The 20043-nt window shown below is 48.1% G+C and overlaps 1 protein-coding gene and 1 non-coding gene across 2 annotated transcripts; both read right to left on the bottom strand.

Moving 5' to 3' along the window:
* Positions 1-136: 136 nt before the first annotated feature.
* Positions 137-226, bottom strand: TRNAY-GUA (transfer RNA tyrosine (anticodon GUA)). The gene is given in 2 exon segments: positions 137-172; positions 190-226. It is a non-coding gene; the product is annotated as a tRNA-Tyr (tRNA).
* A 5637-nt stretch (positions 227-5863) lies between these two features.
* VCPIP1 (valosin containing protein interacting protein 1) lies at positions 5864-19681 on the bottom strand. The gene is made up of 3 exons (XM_009904136.2): positions 16779-19681; positions 12814-12900; positions 5864-10142 (listed from the first exon to the last, which is right to left on the bottom strand). The coding sequence occupies exons 1-3, from the start codon at positions 19483-19485 to the stop codon at positions 9289-9291; spliced, it is 3648 nt and encodes a 1215-aa protein (XP_009902438.2). The 5' UTR covers positions 19486-19681; the 3' UTR covers positions 5864-9288.
* Positions 19682-20043: the final 362 nt, after the last annotated feature.

The raw sequence follows: 20043 nt of genomic DNA, 5'->3' as shown, positions 1-20043 counted from the left end.
CGCCCGCCCCGCCGCCGCCCCCGCCCCGTAACGGGCACCCGCGGGGCGATAACGGTAGAGGTAACGGGCAGGGTGGCGGGAGGCTTCCCGACGGTAAAAAAACCGGCAGCGCCCCGCGCGGCAAAAACTATGCCTCTCCTTCGAGCCGGAATCGAACCAGCGACCTAAGGATTCCCGCGAGTGGCACCTCTACAGTCCTCCGCTCTACCAGCTGAGCTATCGAAGGGAGCTGAGCGACACCGCCATTCCACAGCAGATAGCGTGGTCGAACAGCCCCTCACGGAGGACGGTTTATATTGTGATGAGTTTCGGTCCCTTTCCGGGGAACAGCAGGAGCTCCCTAAAGCTCCCTTGTTTTAAAAGCGAGAACTGGAACTGCAAGTGGCCCGAGGTGACAGGAGGAGGGTTCTTACACTCAGGGTCTCCTTGGGGACAGTTCCCTCAGTGCCTCATACTGCCCTGGGGTGCGAAGACACACACACACACGGTTTCACCCTTTCCTTCCCCCTCGGAAACACTGATTCCCGTGCTTAGAAAGCAAGAAATGAGAGTCTCCTCCCACCCCATCATCCCACTTTATAGGGTGCCTAGTCTACCGACTGCCCAGTTAGAGAGAAAAAAAGGCACCGCGAACACCACACTGTGTCCCCCACGAACACCACACTGTGTCCCACGCGAACACGTCCGTGGGCACACACCTTCCCGCATGGCTGTGGACATGGCTGTGGACATGGCTGTGGACATGGCTGTGGACATGGCTGTGGACATGGCTGTGGACATGGCTGTGGACATGGCTGTGGTGGTACCGGCCGCCTCCCGCCGGCCGCTGGGCAGCGGGGAGCGAGGAGAGGGCCGGGCGGGGAGCGAGGGGAGGGCAGGGCGGGAAAGCCAGGCCCGCAGCGCCCTCTGCGCAGGCACAAGGGAAGCTCAGGCGCTGGGGGAGCTCAGGCCCTGTCAGGGCGGCCGGGGAGGCGCAGCCGCGAAACGCCGAGTTTACCTGAGTCAGACCTGCGAAGTCGCGGTGTCGCGTCTTTCCCAGAAAAAACCCACACTCGATGAGGGTTTTGCTTACGTCCAAGCTTATTTGTGCCTGCCGCTTGCTGCTGGGCGCTCAGCGCCTGCCTGCGTTCGCTGCGATTCGCTTTCAGCGCCCAGAGACAGCCACATCAGAGCTCTGACAGGAGGCTTTGAGCTACAAAAGCTGTGATCAAACGCAATGTGGAATAAAAACTGCCCTGAGACAGGTGCTGTCAGCTTCACACGGTATGAAATCTCGCCTTTTAGCGTTCGTTTATGTTTCATTCAAAGTTAAAGGAGTCTGAAATACTTTTTATGGGGTTTTCTTAGTAAGTACTTTCTCATATCTTCCCATAGTAATAGGTTCTTGATTGGTAGTAAATAGTTACTGAAAGCAATAGCTGAGTCAAAGCACTGAAATAATGAGTAGTGGTGGCCCTGTTGTTAAAAAATGAATAAAATAAATAAATAAAGTAATAACCTAAAGATGCAGTTACAGCATCTGGTAAACATCCTCCTTGGAGTACATCAGTCAGCACATACACACCTCCCTGGTTTTCTTCTCTCCTCCTGGGTGCATTACTGTCCTGTGGGACAAGGTCTGATGTTCAGAATTTATTGTGCTCCTACACGACAGAAGGATGGAGATGCATCTCCCCCACCCCCCTTCGTCTCCTCTCAGCTTCTACTAGCTTCATAAAACCAAACCAGAGGTCTATCAACTTCTGTCTTCAGAGACCTGAGTTTACAAGGGGTTTACCAGATTATTTCCTTTTAGTAGTCTCCAATGCCTTATCCCCAGTTTCTCTGCCAACTATAATGCTGCAAGAAACACCAAGTGTGTCAGTCAAAACCACATGCATCCATCAAATCTTCAGGCCAGCTACCTGACTTGGTCTGGGTTCAATGTCACAGCACCCAAGGTGATATTGCTTGCATCAAGCCCGTGTGGATGGAGTTTCCTCCTTGTGTTTGGAGAAATTCCTGATGAACAGCAGGAGGACACTCACCAGATATTCTTTCAGATTAAAATAGTTCTGCATATGAGCAGCACATATTACCTGTATCTGCTCCATGTCTCAGCACTGAAGATTCTGTCCCAGCTTGTCATTTGCTCTTGAGTCATGTCTCAGTTTAGCAAAGCTGCAGTTCAGAGCAATTGCAACTTGCTGTGTGCCTTCAGAGTCAGACTGCAGCTTTTTCTCCCTCCTTTTTAGACACTTGTTATCACAGTGTCTGAAGGGCCATATTCCTTTAATGGCTGTTGAAAATTACCTGCTTGTGCTGGAATTCTCTCTCAATACTCCTTACAACATTTTCCTGAGATGCTAAGCCTTACACCACTTCACCCCAAAGGGTTAGTGTGCTCTGTGGACTTGGACTCTATTTATACAGCCTTTCAGAGGAGGGGAAAGTGCTAATACCTCTGCCCAACTCAATTAGACAGAGGTAATGCCGAAGCATGACAGAGTCCTATATACCTGATGATTTTATGAGCTTTGCTTTGCTGTCTTGCCAGTCTACATTATCCATACTAGTGCAGGGGGGGTGGAAAGCTGAGGTTTAAAGGCCATTGAAAAAATATGTAATCAAAATAGTTGAGTATTTGTGGATGGGCTTGGAATTTATGCTAGTGCTTTAACCTCCTGCTCATCCCCAAAGCAGCCTGTGTCAGCTTCTCAAGGAGGCCAGAGACTACTCCAAGAATTCTGAGGTGGCCTTTTTTTCAAGCCTTGGACTGAAGAAAATCAATGTAGTTCAGATAATAGAGAAGCTGCAGGGATACAGCCCTGCCAGGAAGCCACACTAGGATCTGCTCAGGCACATATATGAAGAACACTGTAGAATAACTGCAGTTCTTGGGAAGGAGATTGCATTTCAGGTCTGTATCTCTGCTTCTGGCAATCCTCAGCTGTCGCTGGCTTGAGGAGCAGCTGAGGTCGTGCTGCGCTCACACTGTCTGTTGCACACACATGGTGTCAGTGCACAGCTCTGACAGACGCTGTCACTGAGAAACCCATGTCCTAAGCCTCTCCTCATCTGCTTGTGCAGGGGTCTCAGCCCTTCTCTCCTGCTGGATGCAAAAGTGTGTATTTGGCAGCTCCTCAGAACAAAGAAAGGTGGATCTTGGGGCAATCCTCAGATCTAGAGCAAGCCTCTGCAGCTTCTAAAGGTAGTTTATCACCATGGAGGTGGAACAGCACAAAGCATGGTTGCCCTACACTACTGGGTGATTTTTAGAATAGTGGGTAAATCCTTAGACATCTTCTTCCCTTTCCTGAGCATGCCCACAAATCCTCTGCTCCCTTAGGAATCTTCCTATAGTCCTTTCTCTCCTATACATATGGATCTCACAGAAAGTCAAGCAAGATTTTCATGTCTGTCAGTCTCATTTGTGTGAAACCCAATCATTTAGCTATTGCCTCTCACTGTCTCTAAGAGCAGCAGTATAAACAGAGGACAGTAAGCTTCATTTTGAAGAAAAACTTACATCCTGAGTTGCCAAAATAGCCTTTAAATCAAGTTACCTTGTTCTGAAAGATTGTGTGTGAAACATGCCTTAAAGGTTTCTGAGCAATGACATTTTGCACAGCCAGGCTCCATAGAGTGTTGCCTAATAAGAACCACAGCACCTTCTAAACCTCCTTCCAGCTTCTGGTCACTTCCTTCCATCTTTCTTTCAATTTCTTACTTATTGAATACAAGTTTCCAAACAGCAGAGACCCAGTCCAGATCTCCAGGATCACTTTAGAGGTGAAATTAGATTTGCTACCAGTGAGACAAGCCACTAGAAGCATTATTTCCAGCAAAAAACAAAATTAGGAGGTCATTAAAAAAAAGAGGTGGATAAAGTTCAAACACAAGTCTGGGCAGCTATCTCAGCATCATCAAATCAATGCCCTTCATTAGCAGAACAGAGAGCAAGTCTTTGCTGAAGCCTCTTAAAGTGTTTGCAAGTCACTGCCACGGAGGTTGTGTTTACACTGAAGCCCAATGTGATATTAATAAATGTTTGATGATATTAATGTTCAGGATCACCCAGTCAACATCAATTTAAGTACTTCAAACTGACATAAACCCTTTCAAATCAGTTGTTCATTGCTATTCTTAGGACCACTTCCAGCACCTCAATGCCATTCCTGGAGTGAGGGGCCCAAAACTGAACCCAGTATCTGAAGCATGGCCTCTCCACTGCCCAGTGGACCCAGTAGTGTGGGACAATCACTGCCCTGGTCCTGCTGGCCACATCATTGCTGGTCCAAGCCAGGGTGATGGTGGCTTTCTTGGGCACCTGGGCACACACAGGTTCACATTCAGCCACTGTCAATATGTGTTTGAACTGACTCTTGTTAACACCAAAAGCAGCTTCCACAACTCACAACACAGGGTTCACCCTCACCCTGATCCTAGGGAGAAAGGCATCTTATGTGCCTTCCATAAATAGAGGAAGAAGTAACCCAGAGTTTTGCAGAAGGGTTTCATGGCTCCTTTTTAGGCACAGAAGTTATGATTACAGCCAATTCTTGACACAAAGTACCATATGTAGCTGGTGGAAGAAGCAGAGAGATAATTTCAGTAGCTGTCAATCTGTTCATCTTTGAGCACTGCCAAATTTTCCAAAGCCTGCTTCTTCCAAGTGATGCAGTTCACCACTTTGCTTTGAAATCCATTGGACCAATGGTCCAAAGCCAAATTCCAAGATACCTTAAGTGTCATCTGTGACCTGGCCCCTGCTTTGCTACACACCACCTTCTTAAGAGATGTTGGCGAAAAGATTCATGTCTCAGGCTGTTGAAGCATGGCTTTGTATACTTGAGACCAGAATCTATTAAATGGAGTGGTTCTATGCATTTAATGAAATATTCAGAACGGGTGAGAGGTCCAAAACACTCTTCCATCAAGAGTTTTTCTTTCATTAAAAAAAGGAAGTTTATTTTAAACAGAAACACAACTAAAGCAAACTGGACGATGGCAGAGTTTACTTCTCTGAGATTCATCCCAATTCTTCCTCTTCTGTAGCAGCGTTCACGTATGCAGCTAGAATGTAGAATGCAGACATCTGTATAATGGCAACTCACTCCTCTGGCAGCCAAATCAGTGGTAGTCAAAGAGGCTGAAGCCTAAAAGGGCCAGAGAAAAAAACTGCACCTCAGAAAACCAAAGCAGATGTTTTAACTTATATAGTTTTAATATAGCAATCAAAGAAAATTCCAAATCCTGTACAGTGAAGTGTAGTATAGTACACTATATACTGCTATAATACACTATTGTTACATTACAGATAAAAAAAAATAAATCAAATATCATTAGTACAGCAATCACAAATCAACCAAACCAAACGGTGCTGGGTAACAGCCAGTACTGTGAGGATGGGAAGAGTTTCTATGCTAATTGCTTTTGAATCCAACATGTGAAGCACTTGCTGTTTAAAAAGGATTTGTTTTCTAAATATATACACTATTTGAACTCTTATTTATACATTTTAAATAGCATTCCCTCCTAAAAGTGCACTCTTTTCTTGGCAATAATCCTCAGGAAACGTAAAATTGTTCTGAAAAGACCACTCTGGTTCCAACCTTTTATTGCTCAACCACAGGCAGAGGGCTCGGAGGGAATCCTGCATCCTAAAGGCCTTAAGCAACTTCTGGTTTAAGATACTAAACTGATATCCCCAAGCAGAACAGAGAAACCACTCACTGCTGTGGTGGTTTTCTTAACAGAAAGATCAGCTTCAGATTGTTACCCTCTTACAAAAGCACACCCAGCCTGCTGTTTGAGCACGGGAACATGGAGATCACAGCAGCACCCTCTGAGATGCTTCCTTTCTATGCATTCCAGGTCGAACGCCACTCTCCCACACCGGGCACTTCAGCACCTTGCATCCCCAACACCTTGGAAATGCAGCCAGCAGCTCTGCTAACCTTGTGACAGCAACAAGACATGAGGCTTTTGGAAAGATGGTAAGTTAAGTCTTGACATCACCTGCTGTACAGGGCTGTCACTGTTCATGTCTAGCTCATGGGACTCACAAACCCAACAAGCTGCACCACTGGGCTGTGACTATAGCACTGAAGGCAGTCCAAATATATTTATGTTTCCATCTGAAAAGCTGCCATTTACTTCCCCTCACTGAAATGCAAACCATTTACAAAGAAACAGCAGTATCAAAGTCAACCTTACTACACAGGCAGCCACTCGAAGCAGGAAAAATCCCACACATGCCTGGAAAACTGCTCTCTTCCTCCTCACATTTCCCATATGCTCATCAGCAATCTAGTTGATTCTCCTTTTGCTTGTGAGCTGGGCCTGTAATTTCAGTAATCACCTTTCTTTTAGGTCATACACACTAAGCCATAGCAAAGTTTAGGATTTCCCAGTATTTCAAGTCATCTTTGCCATGAGACCCTGCAGAGAAGGTGGTTGGCCCCTAGACAAGAAAGTAGTCAAGGCAAAAATTTACATCCAAAGCCTCTGCCCAGTCAGTAGCAAGAAGCTGAGGGGGTTTTTGAGAAAGGGGCACTCCACAACATTAGAAGTGTCTGACAGCTTCACATCCACCAGGAATCAACCTCTCCCCTGCCCTTGTGCCTCTCCATCATGTTTCTGGCTCAAGCAGGGAAGCCCAACCACCACATGGATCTGCCTCAGCTTGCACCTGAACCCCTGCTAGCCACCAAATGAAAGAGCTGTTCAAACTTCCACCTCAGTGTTCTTTATTTCACTTCTCCTGTACAGCCACACATCTCCCCAGCATGGGGAGAGCTTTAGTTTCACATGAAGGTATCAAAAGCCATCTTCCTTAAAAGCACTGACACTGAAATACAAGAGAAAGGCAGGTGAAATAGGAACACTGCAAAGCGAGAAGCACAACCCTGCTTTACACCAGAGGATCTTGTGAGTTTACCACCACTTTGCCATTCCTTTCTGAGACCACTTTGTTTTAGGAACTGGAGAGTTCTGATCTATGTGACTCAAGTGGATAGAGATGAAGGAAAGCCTGAGTCAAACAGAGCAATTATCCCTGTCTCTTTCTATTTAGGTAAGAAGGAAAATGTCAAATTACTGCTGAAATGGGAAGCGTGTCAAAATCAAACCAAGCCTTCCTCTTGACACAGTAAAAGGCACACAGACTTCTGCAGTCTTACCAGAAAGGCATGAAATAAGGATGTGCAATGAGTATTTCAATTCATTTCAGGCTCAAATCTCTCTCATATACACTACTGGGTTGTTTTCAGCCAAGGAGACTTCTTAAAGTCTTAAAAAGCTTAAAAATATCTAGGTGGTAGCAACCTTGTCTAAAACACAAGAGACCAGGAGATTCCTCCCCCTCAGCCTCTCCTGACGTAAACTCTCTCCCAGAAACAGGCCACAGCCTCATCCTGTGACCAGGCATAAGCCCCTACTCCACAGTCTCCATATCCAAGCAGCCTTCAGACAGGAGATTGATTCAGGGGAGACAGAATGTTTTCAGAAGTCATGGCAGGCTGCCAGCTGCTGCCTGTGCATCCTGTTTCCCATTCAACGAGTCCTGCCAGTTAATCAGTGCATCAGCAAGGTCAGTTCTGGTGAGCCAAATTACTTCATCATTCCAAGCTTCCAAATTGCCAGTTTGCAGGTTGAGATCCTAACATTTCCCATGTGTTTGTGTGAAGGTGATGCTTACTTTTTAGTGAGAAGTAGTATACTAAATCAGAAACTACTTATTCCCTCTACATTGGAGCCGACAGAGGCATCTGAACTTCCTTTGACAAAACAGAGGCTAATCTTTAAGTGACTTGCTTCAGTTAGTCTTGCCATACATAAATAAATCCTCCCTCACGGGACACTTCATCCTACTAATGCTTAGAGCGGTTTTAAGTGATCAGAAATGCAAGAAGTGAGGAGGCTTTTCTGAGTACAAACATAGACAACACAAACAACATCTGTGAACTGGTAGAAACTCACGTGTGCACACACAGACCTCAGTACTGAAATGCTGTTCATTCCTCGGGAGCTGGATTAACGTCTTTCACCCATTCAATGTTGTTTTACCATTAGAGGAAGCGACAGTAGTGCATTTAAATGTGACTCTGAAGACAGGAAGCAAAGTGCAGCGTCAGATACACATTCCAACCTCAGGGAGCAAGCACCAAGGCTGCTTCTTAATGCCTGGCACCGCAGGGCTGAGGCGGAGGTCAGCTACACTATCAGTGGTGCAGGGAGATCTGCACCACAGACTGAAGCGAGGCTAATAGAGGAGGGCAGGCTCTCCAGACAGCATCTATGCCTTGTTTCCATGGAGCAAACAGCTTCCAAAAGCTCAATTATCACTGAACACTTTAGCAGAATGTAGATTAGAGAGTCATTTCCTTCCAATAAATTGTTAATTTGCTCTGAAGAGGACAGCTGTTATTTCATTTTGCCATTACTGACCAATGCTAGCAATCAAAGTCTGAAAAGAAGTGGATTTGCCACTGAGCATTTCTTGTTTCCTGCGACTGCCAACTTCTCTCCTGGAGCTGTGCTAAAAGCTGTACGGCATCTGAGCAGCTCGGAGTTTGGGAGGAAATAAAACATGCTATCACTTATTGACAGAGCACCAAAATGGTTGTGTTGGCTCAGCCATAACCACACCACCCCAGCTTTATCTTCACCAGACACTAAGGAGCCTTTTTTCTAACTTGCTCTAACTGGCACTATGCAGAAGCGAGAGACTGACTGAAGTTCCACTTACTCCGAGGTCTCTGCTGAGCGTACACAGCTGTGTGAATGGAAGAGGGTTGAATCTGGAAGTGCCAGCACATTGTCACTAAAATATTTGCTGCAGGATCAAACTTAGCAGCTCAGTTTAAGCACAGCTTGTGTTTGCAGTGTATTTTTGAGTAGAGTTATGCACCTGGGACAGGATCGGCTTTGTCACGTTCCTAGCTTCGCCCGTTCCAGCCTTTCCAGTAACCTTAAACTAGCATGGTAAGCACCTCCCATGGGCTTCAACTTTTAAGACCTTTAAGGAATTAAAAATGACAAAGAGTTTTCAAGAACCCACATGTACAGCAGATATTCATCTCAGTGCATCTCCTAATGACTAATTGACAGGTAACAGAGCCAGCCTGGGCAGCGGTATGGGAATATTGAAAGCTATTGCCAATCACACGCTTATCATGCACTGAATAAGATGATATAATCTTTGACATACATACAAGATTGAATAACTAATCACTTTGTGTGGCCCAGCCAAGAAACATGACATTGGAACTGGAATTGCTTCCACCCTTATGAGATTCTAACCTATCAAGAGTGATCCATTGGCTCAGTTGCATTGGCGATTCCTGCATCTTGACTCTCCATCTCCTCAAGCTCCTCAACAGAACTTCCCTTGTGTGCTTTAGCCCTTGCACGGAACGTGGTCCCCACAGAATTCACCGCGCTGCCCTCGGCGGCGGCGCTGTTCAAGTGCTGGGGGCCGCCCGGCAGAGAGGCAGCCTGGAAGCTCCCAGTTTTAGCAGCTGAACTCGCTGCCTCTGCTTTCCTTTGGGAGAGCTCAGCTGATGCTGACTGCTCTGCATTCTGATCCCGCAGATGTCTGTCCATCGAAGCCTGAATAGAGGAGACCATCTCCTGCAGCTTTTTCCTCTGCGCCTCAACCAGAGTGGGGTCGAGCTGCCTGCTGTCCCTCATGGTCACGACCCCCGGCGCCATGCGGATCAGCTCACTGCTAGCAGCAGCAGCTGGGAACGCGGAAGGCTCCGCTTTAGCAGGACTGAAGTCCGTTTCTGTGCTGTGCTTTCGCAGAAGTGGTGTTTCCCTGGCTCTCGGATCGTGCTGTTGGCTACTGGAGGCGGTCCCAAGGGAATGGCCCTTCCCCTGAAATGCAGTTATGTTGTGCAGTTGCTCAGATTTCTTTTTCACCACTCCCCCACTGCCCAGCTTCAGCATTCCATGTGAGGGACTCGCTTCCCTGCTTCTTGAAGCAGCTTCTGCTCTCACTTGACTTAAGGCCTTTTTAACCAACTCTTCGACATCAGGGCCAATGGGGAAGTGCCCAGCAGCATCCACACACAGCTCTAGCCTGTCTTCTGCTGCGTTGTACACAAAGTTTTTACCAGGCAGATGTGGGAAAGTGCAGTGTTTGCCATCAGCCAGACCTGTAGAGACAGACAAAGTTACTCCAAGCACTGACAGATTGGAAGGCATGCCCTGAACACACAGGAGTTATTGTATTGAAACCTTGTGCATCAAGTATGGAAAAACAAACACACAAACTGCAGCTAGAGAACAATTTAAGCTTGAGATGAGAGCAGTCTAAAGATGCTGCTGCCTTCTGTGGGGATTCACATGAAGAGACAGGGCTGTAGCACTGCTAGACAAAGCAAGCACCCTGCTGAGTCTTGTGGTTCTAATACAACTGAAGAAATTGTATATGCTTGCGGTACAACAGAGCCAGCCAAACACCATCACTGCCACCACCTCCTGCCCCCCAAACCACACAGAAAACAACCAAACAGAACCCCCAGACAACTGCCAGAGAGCACATTTCAAACCATTATCTTGCTGGAGCAGTACTACTCAAGATCAGTTCCATGCTAGTCAGAACTGTCGTGGGACTTTAGGGTGCACAACTGCTGCTAAGCCTGAGGAACTTCAAATATTGCTCTTTGAGGTCTTCTCAGGGAGAAAGTATTGCTAGATCAAACGATTCTAAGCTTAGTATGGTCAGTAGTCCTGAAGATTTAACTATCAACCTTCCCAAAACAAACATCAGGTGCAGTATTTTTTCATCTGCTCTTTCATTGTCCCACTCACAATTAGACCCATCTGCTAAAATTTGAGAGCTCACCAAACTTAAGCTTCTGAAGCTGCTCTGCATCAAAAAAGAGCAACATTTGGGTTTCCAGCTTATAATCCTCAAATACAAAATAAGCCTTTCAGCTGGGCCATGCAGGCTGTGGACACAGCTGTAAAGGTAGCACTTCAGCGAGGATGGCTTCCTGCAAGTTCAAAGCTGTTTGTAGATTGAGACTTGGCTGCAGCAACTCTCTTCACTCAGTTCTACCAGCAGTGCAAGGAGAGCTACAATAAACCCTCCCCTTTTTAAAAAGTGCCAGGAATAGGTCAGATGATGAGATTTTTTTCTTCAGATTCTCTTACAGTTCTTGAAGAAAAACACCATCAATTATGCAGAAGGGAAGAAACATAACAAGCAAATCCTATTCCTGTGTTCTCAAACACAATGCAATACAAACAAGTGTTCTGGGCATCAATGAAAAAGGTCACTCAGATCATCTGAAATGTTATTCAAGTGCTTTCATTCTGAAGAACCAACTGACCAGTCTCACACAGCTCCTGATTCACACACTTGCACTGCTGCAGAGTCTACAGATGGGATTTTATTTGGAGAACTCCAAACACAGCTTCTTTCTTTACATACCCATGGGAGCCACTAACCAAACAGCCAAAACACACAGAGAACACAACTCAACCCCAAACACCTATCCTAAAGAACATATTTTAACTACATAATTTAGCAGCTCCAACCTCATTTGCATGAGAGAGAGAGCTCTGACAGCTGCTCTGATAGAGCACAACTGCCTCTGGAACTGCACCCCTGAAATCTCAAAGTGAGATCTTAAACAAGATCTACCAAATCAAATTTTAACTGATGAACTACCTACACTTGAAGGAAAGCTTTGTGCCAAACAGTTTGACATTAACTAAAATAATACAAATAGCTAAAGAGCTTCTCGGGGCGGGGGGGGGGAAGAGTGAAGACTGTTGCATACTGTAAGTGTTTCATGTGGAAATTTAACAGTTCCTAACATGTTAAAATCATGCAAGTGTGTTAATGCTGAAACAGCAATGCTGCCTGCCAAGGCAGTGCAAAATACCTGCACACAGAAATGTAACAATCACAGAACCATGGAATTGTTTGGGTTGGAAGAGACCTTTCAGATCATTGACTCCAACCCTTGACCCAGCACTGCCAGATCGCCACCAACCCATGGCTCTCAGCACCACATCTCCATGGTTTTGAAACACCCCCCAGGCATGGGGAATCCACCACTGCCCTGGGCAGCCCGGACCAGGGCTTGACAACCCTTTGGGGAAAGAAATTGTTCCTCATGTCCAGCCTAAACCTCTCCTGCTGCCACTTGAGGCCGTTCCCTTCTCTCTTGTCCTGCCACTTGTTATGAGGGAGAAGGGCAGCAGTGGTATTTGTAAGCCACCTAAAAATCAATTACACTCTTAACTACTTGCTTGGTTACTCTGCAGGTAGTCCAAGATGAGACATTTTTCAAGGCAAGGAGGGGATGGGTAGTTTTGCTTTTGAACAACCACCTTAGGGATATGAAAGGCAAATTCAAACAACCATCTCAATGCAAAACATGCAGTGCCTTTGGACCTACAAAGCAGCACACCAGATGGATGACCTGCCTCATCCACTAAGTGCTCAAAAGGACAAGAGAAAGAGATACTAGGAGCTTCTCTGATCTTTCCAGGAAGACAAAACAAAACAAAGAAAAAAAACCCCAAGCCCCTTACTGAAGTTGTTTGTAGAAATCAGGAAGTTTAAATGAAGATGTATGGTTGTGGAGAAAATAGAGCAGAAGAGATGGAAGTGCATGAACTCATCAGAGTCAGATTCCCCAGTCTTGAAGAGAGGGAGCAGAAACTGTTCTGTGAGATTATGAAAACACAAACATACCATGGTAATAAAATAAAAACTTATTTAAGCCTACAAGTGACTCAGCACCAATTTACCACTTGAAAGATTTGAAAAGAGAGGAAGGAAGGGATGAAAACAAACCCAAACCATACCTGTGGTTTTCTTCATTATGCTGTAGAACACTCCACCCTGCTGAAAGAGCTGAGGAAGCCCCTTTGCGTAAGACCAAACATCTTCTCCTGTGAAAACCAAGCACAAGCACTGAGCAGTTAGAGACAGGGGCTGGAAAGAGCACACCTTGAATTAAAAGCTGAATCCTCACTCTCTTCTGTGCAGCTAAGAATGGAGACTTTTGCTGCAAATTTACACAACAGGAGCCCAGGAACTCTGAGGGAAACATTCCACTGTCTGCAGTCAAACACCCTGCATGTTCTAGCACAAAGGTTCCCAAACTCAATTTGATCCAAGCTGCATCTCCTGGTTCTTTGCCAGGCCCTACACCAAGTCTCCACTCCCCTCCTACCCAGGCTTTCAACACACAGCTAGGAAATGACTAACAGGCTTCCCAACTCCAAGTACATTCCCTGAACATTGAAACCTCAGTGTTAGACCCCTACACCTTCTCAAAAAATCAGTTTTGCAGCTGCCACCCAGCAGAGTTGAGACTGCAGCTGAAGTACAAACGTCCAGAGAGGCAGCTGTGCAGGAGCTGTGGCTGTACCTTTGCTTTTCTTCTGAGCTAGGAGTAGAATGCCAACTGTGAGGCCCCAGCAGTCCTGTGGAACTGGCATTTGTCAAAGATGCCAAAAATGGCACTGAAATGTGACAACTTTAAATGTCACTGAGAGGGGGGAAAAAACCCTACCCTAGACTGTGTAAGGAAAGGAAAATAAAGAGCAGAAAATTGGGTTACAGAGTATCAGTGACCCAACAGCACCTGCTGAACCTGCTCTGCACTTTTCCCTGCACCCCCTGCCCAGAGACACGGCACGTGATGGAGCTGCCCAAGCAGTGCCACCAAAAAGCACTGCCAAGTGCCATTCCCTGCTGCAGAAGCAGCTCATGCACATGCCTCACACACCAGTGGCATTCTCCAAGGAAAGATTCCCTGTTGGCCCCGAGTATGATTTTCCAAGCCCTGCACTAGAGAAGCATCACTGCCTAGATAGGCTTTTATGTGACACCAACAAGGACTACAAGCAGGAGAGTGTGGAGAGCAGGGCTCACAAAACAAAGGCACCAGCCACTGGAAGAAACACAAACCAACCCTGCTGTTTAGATAAAGAGATCTCTGACTGGAGCACCAGAAAACCACACAATTACAACTGGACTCACTCAGATGAGAGGAACCCAGTGTGTGGGATTCAACTAAACTACATCTGAGGTTTGCACATTTTTGTTGCTGTTTGGTTTTGTTTAGCATGGCAGGAAGATGTTTACAGGTCACAAGGTAACTTGTGGGACTCTAGTTAGATTAAAAACCTTCTCAAGACACTATCAATGGGATGATGTTCTCCACACTGCTCCCACTCCAGACAACTCCTTCAGACCAGACCTCAGCCCCACAGCATGAATGTATGGAACAAATTAAGAGATCCTGCCCATGGGCCTCCCACACTGCAGAAAAAGAGCAGTGGAAGCCCCAGACCAGCACTTCACACAGCAGAGAGGACACTCAGAAGTGCAGCCCAGATCAAAAGCTCTGTTGATAAACATGGGTTAGAGGGAACTACAGCTGGCTAAAACCAAGCTGACTGATTGCAATCAAATCCTGGCATCAATTAATACACTTAATTTAAGCCTGGCTATTTTGATTCCTGGTGTACTGACAGATTCATCAATGCAAAACAAACCAATCCAAACAGATTGTACTTGGCTTGCACATATCCATAGGGCTTCTGCACGGCTGGAATGAAGTCTGTTTAAAAATATAACGGTTGAACTATGCTGAAGTAGAATTCCTTTAGTAATTTCCCTACAGAATTCTGTGTTTTGAGTTAAACAGAAAGAAAAATAGCCAAAAGCTTTACCAAAAATCATGCATAATAGATGAAGCTGTCCAGAAGCTGCAGTATCTAGTTCCCATGGCCTTGTTTTAAAATTATAGCCAGAAAAATTAAAGAAGATGGCTTCAAACTGTAACCAACAAACTATCTGGGAGCAGAAAGGAAGAATGCCAGCAACTGAAACATGAAAGAAGCATCAAGCCAGTCTGCAGGAGGCTGTAGGGAAGGAAAGCTCTGAAGCATTCAGAGGGAAGAGTCAGAGGTGTTTGAAGACAATTTCACTGTGGGCATTGGGGATAGAAAAGAACAGCACAGTGAGCTGGTTCAGCAGCATCTCCCCTCCACACATCCTGACCTGTCTCAGATCAATGTTTTTAGCAGGACAAAGAGCATGAGGGACAAGCTGACTCCCAGAACTCTGCAGCACTGGTTTGAGTGATACAGAAACATCACTGGGAAACGCTGAGGCTTCTACCCCATCAACCACCTTGAGTAGCTGCCACCCTACTGCTCCTCAGTGCAAGGACTTAGGCAGTTTACTAAGTAGAGTTTGTTTTCCCACTGAAAAGAAAATCACATTTGCAATAGTCAACTGCCTAGATTTTTTCCAGGAATATCCTTAAAGGAAAATGAAGCCCTGACAAGGAAAGCGAGGCTACAAAAATAGCATCTTAGGCAGGAGCTGCACGAGGTGTTGGAACTGGTTGGCTTCTCATTTGCTGCCACTTTCACTTTATTAGCAATGCAAAATGGATGCAGTCAGGGGATGGTGAGGTAAATTCTATTCTAACCTGTGCTTTGAAAGAGTAGTGTTTGTCAGACAGAAATTGCTTCTGGAGTACAAGATCAGCTCACAGCTTACGGAGAAGCACACGTCAAAACGGGCACACCTTAATGCTGAAGTCACCGAGGTTCAGAAAACTCTGACGTGGTTTTACAGCATGCCAGTAAAAGTACTTCCAGCAGCATGCCCTGAAAAGGCTCTTTTAAGCTTCACCTCAAAATGAAACAGCTTTTAAACTTAACCTGCCCTGTGGAAATAGGGTGCAAAGTGTCAGTGTGCTGAGGTGGGGAGTGATTCTTTACCCCTTATCTTGCTAGAGACAATCAGGCTTGGAAAGGAACCAAAGTTGTGCTCAATGAACTTCTGACACACCACTCTGTTTACGTAATGGTTTCGTTTCTGAACCATCACATGCTTCAGCCACACCAAATCCCTCCAGCAAAAGAGAAGGCTCCCACAAAAAAAAGCCCTGTAAACATCACTATTCAGCTGCTTCACAGAGCTAAATGTACCATAATTGCTGCTCTGCTTCCTGCCAGTGAACAGCAGGAGCAGTGAAACTGATGCAGAAAGTACACAAAAGGAAGAAGGTCCAAATCTCCCGAGTCCAAACATGACAGTAAACCCCACAGGCACCCAAAGTCCTTTCTTCCTGAATGATTAACAGATGACATGACTGACAATTTATAGGCACAGCTTTCCACCCTCTGCCCACCTCTGGCACTCAAATCTGTGTTTAGAACCTCACAGTTCCTCCCTTGCAGTAATGCTGCTCACAGCTCTAGAGCAAGCCCAGCTCTTCCCTTCAAACGAGCAGAGTAACTAGGGGGACAACTGTTGTTTTGATTTGCTTAAAGCAACACAACTCCCTGCGGGGAGAGCTGCCAGACTCCAGAGGTGAGAATTTGCTCCTCAGCTTCCCATGAGCAGATACTCAGCATCCCCCTCTCACCTTTGCTCTCCATTTATTTCCTGAAACCTGAGGGAGACTGGGGGGGAAGAGAGCATGTGACTCTCAGACATCAGAGGTGTGCCTAATGAGACAGGAAAAACTGAGACAGGCAGCAGAGGAAACAACTCCTGAACAGCCATTGTTAAGAGAGGACTTTAGAGCAAAGAAAGAGCATTTTCTATCCACCTTTTAAAGTCCCAATGCTCAACGCATCACTGACAGCACGTTAAGTGTACCTCTAATGGAGAAATAAAGGAACTAACCTGCTCCATGGTGACAGAGGAGAGGAAAACAAGAAGAGACAGATGTAACTGCAGTGTGTAAAACATTACCTTAAACCCACAGTTTTAAAGCATAACCTGAAGTCAGCCTTACCCATGAGTGTTGCTAGAAGGCAGAGGGAATACATCTCCTTATCCACTTGCTCCTGCAGCTCCTTGGATGAGATTTTACTGGTCAGGGCGACGTCCTCATGCTTCACAACGTGGGCTGAGTGCGCTGCAGCAGGCTGCCGGCCCTCCTCCTTACCTTTCAGGATTTCGATCGCCACTCTGTCGCCGTGCTGCAAGGGCACAGGCTCGCTCTCCATGCCCTCTTTGGGGGGCAGCAGCTCCTTGGGAGGAAAGCCGTAGCGGATACACTGCAGATAGGGGGGAATGTTGAACTCCCTGGCTATGCTCTCCTGCAGCTCCAGGAAGGTGGTGGTGCGCTTGAGGGTGAGCATGGACTGCCTCCCGTCGCTCGTGGTGATCCGGATCTTGTTCTCCTTGGCAGAGGTTGGGGAATAGGGAGTCTTGGTGGGGGTGGCAGGTGCAGAGGAGGGCCCCTCACGCACAGCCCCGGGAGAAGCAGTCCTGGGTTGCCCTTTATGCTCCTGTTTCATTTTTTCACTCTTCCGTTTTTGCATGACAGAAGCCTGGTCTGCGATGTTCTGCTGAATAGTTCTTTCAGTTTTGCTCATATTCAACTCCTCCTTGTGCAAAGTTTTTGTCTTCTGTCCAGTCAGAATAATTTTGGTTGGGAGCTGGGCCTCCGGCTCCTGTCCCTGCTGTACATCAGCAGCTCTTTGGGCGTGAGCACCATCGATATTTACAGGGGTGTAATCGTCGGGGTTCTTTTTGGCAGTTTGATGCAATATTGTGTTGACAACTTTTTGGACAAGGATCTCACTGCCAAACTCACCAGGGAAGTGCTTGGTAACCAGCTTCATGGCCACGTCGTAGACGTTGCTGTTCAGGGACGCGTCGCTTTCATACTGGAACCAGTAGACCGTCTCTCTCACCACTCTTCCTCCCCACTCTAGAGTAATAGGGAAAGCTTCAGGGAGATTATCATACTCTTTACCTTCCCAGTAGTGCTTGAACCCACAGCCACACTTGCCACCCGCAGACCTGGTGTTAGTTCGGTCTCCATCCAAATAGGAAACAGATCCATCCTCCCTGACGCGCCGCACCAGGTTACCGTGGCACCAGTTACAGGCAGTCAAACTGCTCAGGCTATAGTCCGGTACCAGCACGTCCTTTGAGGGGTTGTAAGAGCACACCAAACTGTTCAAGGGAAAGCTGTAGTTTTTGTCAGGCCTTAGCTGGCCGTGGGTGCTTTTGGCCAGGTTATAGAGTTTCCCCCCAGGAGCCAGCCACTCCGGGGGGACGTGGTGCTCCGAAAGAGCCCCACAGATGAGGCACCTGTGAAGGCGGTTGTCCATCACTGCTTTTTTGGCAGCTGCAGTGACTTCTTCAGGCTGGACTCCTATCACACCAGTCCTTCTGTAGAAATACTGATGTACATCAGCTACGAGACTGGGATGGATCCCGTGCTTGCTCATGAAAACCTCCTCCATTGCAGCAACCAGCCTCATCAAGTACTTGTCTTGCAAGCTTCTGTCTCCTCCAATAACACAACCACCGTCCTCCTCTAACTTGATGTACTTTTTGATGAGGTCTTGAGGAACTCCCCAGGCTTTAGGAAGTAGCTTCCTAGGCAGTTTAGGTAAAGCAGCACCTTTTATTCCAACTAGAGGAATATAATGGTTACGTCCTGAGCTACTCCAGGCGATGCAGATGGGCTTGTTCAACATGCCATCCTTGCCCATGCACTTTTCTAGAGGTATCAGACCAGGGAGGAAGGTGGCTGAATAATCCCCAGAACTTCGCATTCCACTCAAGGAGTCCAACAGGATGATAGGCCTGTGGAGCACGTTGGCCAGGCCAAAGATGTGAATATTCCTAAGGCCCATTGGCACACCTTCTGGAGGAACAAACAGCGGGTCACATTCATTGATAATGTCCTCCCACTCGGCTGCATCAATAAAGTCATGGAAAAGGGCTTTATAGTGACTCAGGTTCTCCTCAAAATGCTTCTTGAGATTCTCTCGCAGAGCGTGCCAGAACAGCTCCCTGCCGACCAGCGCCCGCGAGACCGCGTGCACCAGGCAGTGGCCATCTCCATCCACATGCACAGGGATGAGGCACTCCTGGCTGTTGTTGGCCTTCTTGATGTCTTCCAGGGTGTCGTGCAGGTAGATGAGGCTGCCGGAGCGGTCCTTGCCGTAACCGATGGTTTCGACGTGCTCGGGCTCGATGAGGAAGGCGCGGTCACCCAGGAGCGAGCAGTCAAAGATGTCTCCCTGGTTCATCTCCGTCAGGAGCTTGGCTTTGCCAGTTTGCTTGTCCATGCCGTAGCGGGCCAGGATGGGGGCCAGGAGCTTGCAGTGGTAGTTGGAGAGGCCCATGACTTTGACGAGCTCCGTGTTCCTGCGGGGCGGGCCGGCCCCGCTGACGCCCATCAGCGCGTTCCGCAGCAGGTTGTGCAGCACCAGGTCGGGGTCCGTCACCTCCTCCACGGCCAGCAGCTGCCGCTGCTCGTGGCGCTGCCCGCAGTCCGTGCACTCGATGCTGCCGCCGCTCTGCGGCCCGTGGGCCGGGAAAAAGAGCCGAGCCTGACATTTGGGGTCCGGGCAGGTACCTGAAAAGATGCGCCGGTCCCTCTTCTTGGAGGCGGCCGGAGGCGGCGGCTGCGGCTGCTGCTGAGAAGACGGCGGCGGCGGCGGCGGCGGCTGTTGCTGCTGCTGAGGCTGGGACATGGCTCTGCTCCGGCCGGGCTTCACCCCCACCACCCGCGCTCCTCCGCCCTCACAGGCTCATCCCCCGCGCCCCGGCTAACGACGCTGCCGCCGCCGGTGCCGTCAGCCAACCGCCCATCCACCGACCGCCCTCCCGCTGCCGCCGCCGCTCCTCACCCCCACCCCCGGTAAACGCGGAAGCCGCCACCACCGCCGCTTACTGCCTCTTCGCTGCCTTGGCCGTTGCCCGCAACGCAACGGCCTCTCGCCCTTCCCCTCTCAGGCCGCAGGCGCGGCTCCGCGGGACCTCCCGGGAGCGGTAGTTTTTCTCCCCAGCCAGGCACCGGCGTGGCCGGGAGCGAAAACTACCGAGCCCGTGATGCCGAGCGGCGGGGGGGGGAGGGCGGAGGCGGGCCGAGCCCGGCCGCCAGCGGGGCCGCTGGGAGCTGTAGTCCGTACCCCGGAGCCGGAGAGGAGGGCGGCCGGGAGGGGACACACTTAGTGAGCTCCCGAGCGCTTGTTGCGCTTTTCCGGGTGCAGGTGTGCGGAGCGGGTGGGGCGCTGCGTGTAGCTGCGGCG

This window comes from Dryobates pubescens, chromosome 3 (genome assembly GCF_014839835.1).
Source record: "Dryobates pubescens isolate bDryPub1 chromosome 3, bDryPub1.pri, whole genome shotgun sequence".
Classification (NCBI taxonomy): domain Eukaryota; kingdom Metazoa; phylum Chordata; class Aves; order Piciformes; family Picidae; genus Dryobates; species Dryobates pubescens.
This window is presented reverse-complemented; position numbering and strand designations above follow the sequence as displayed.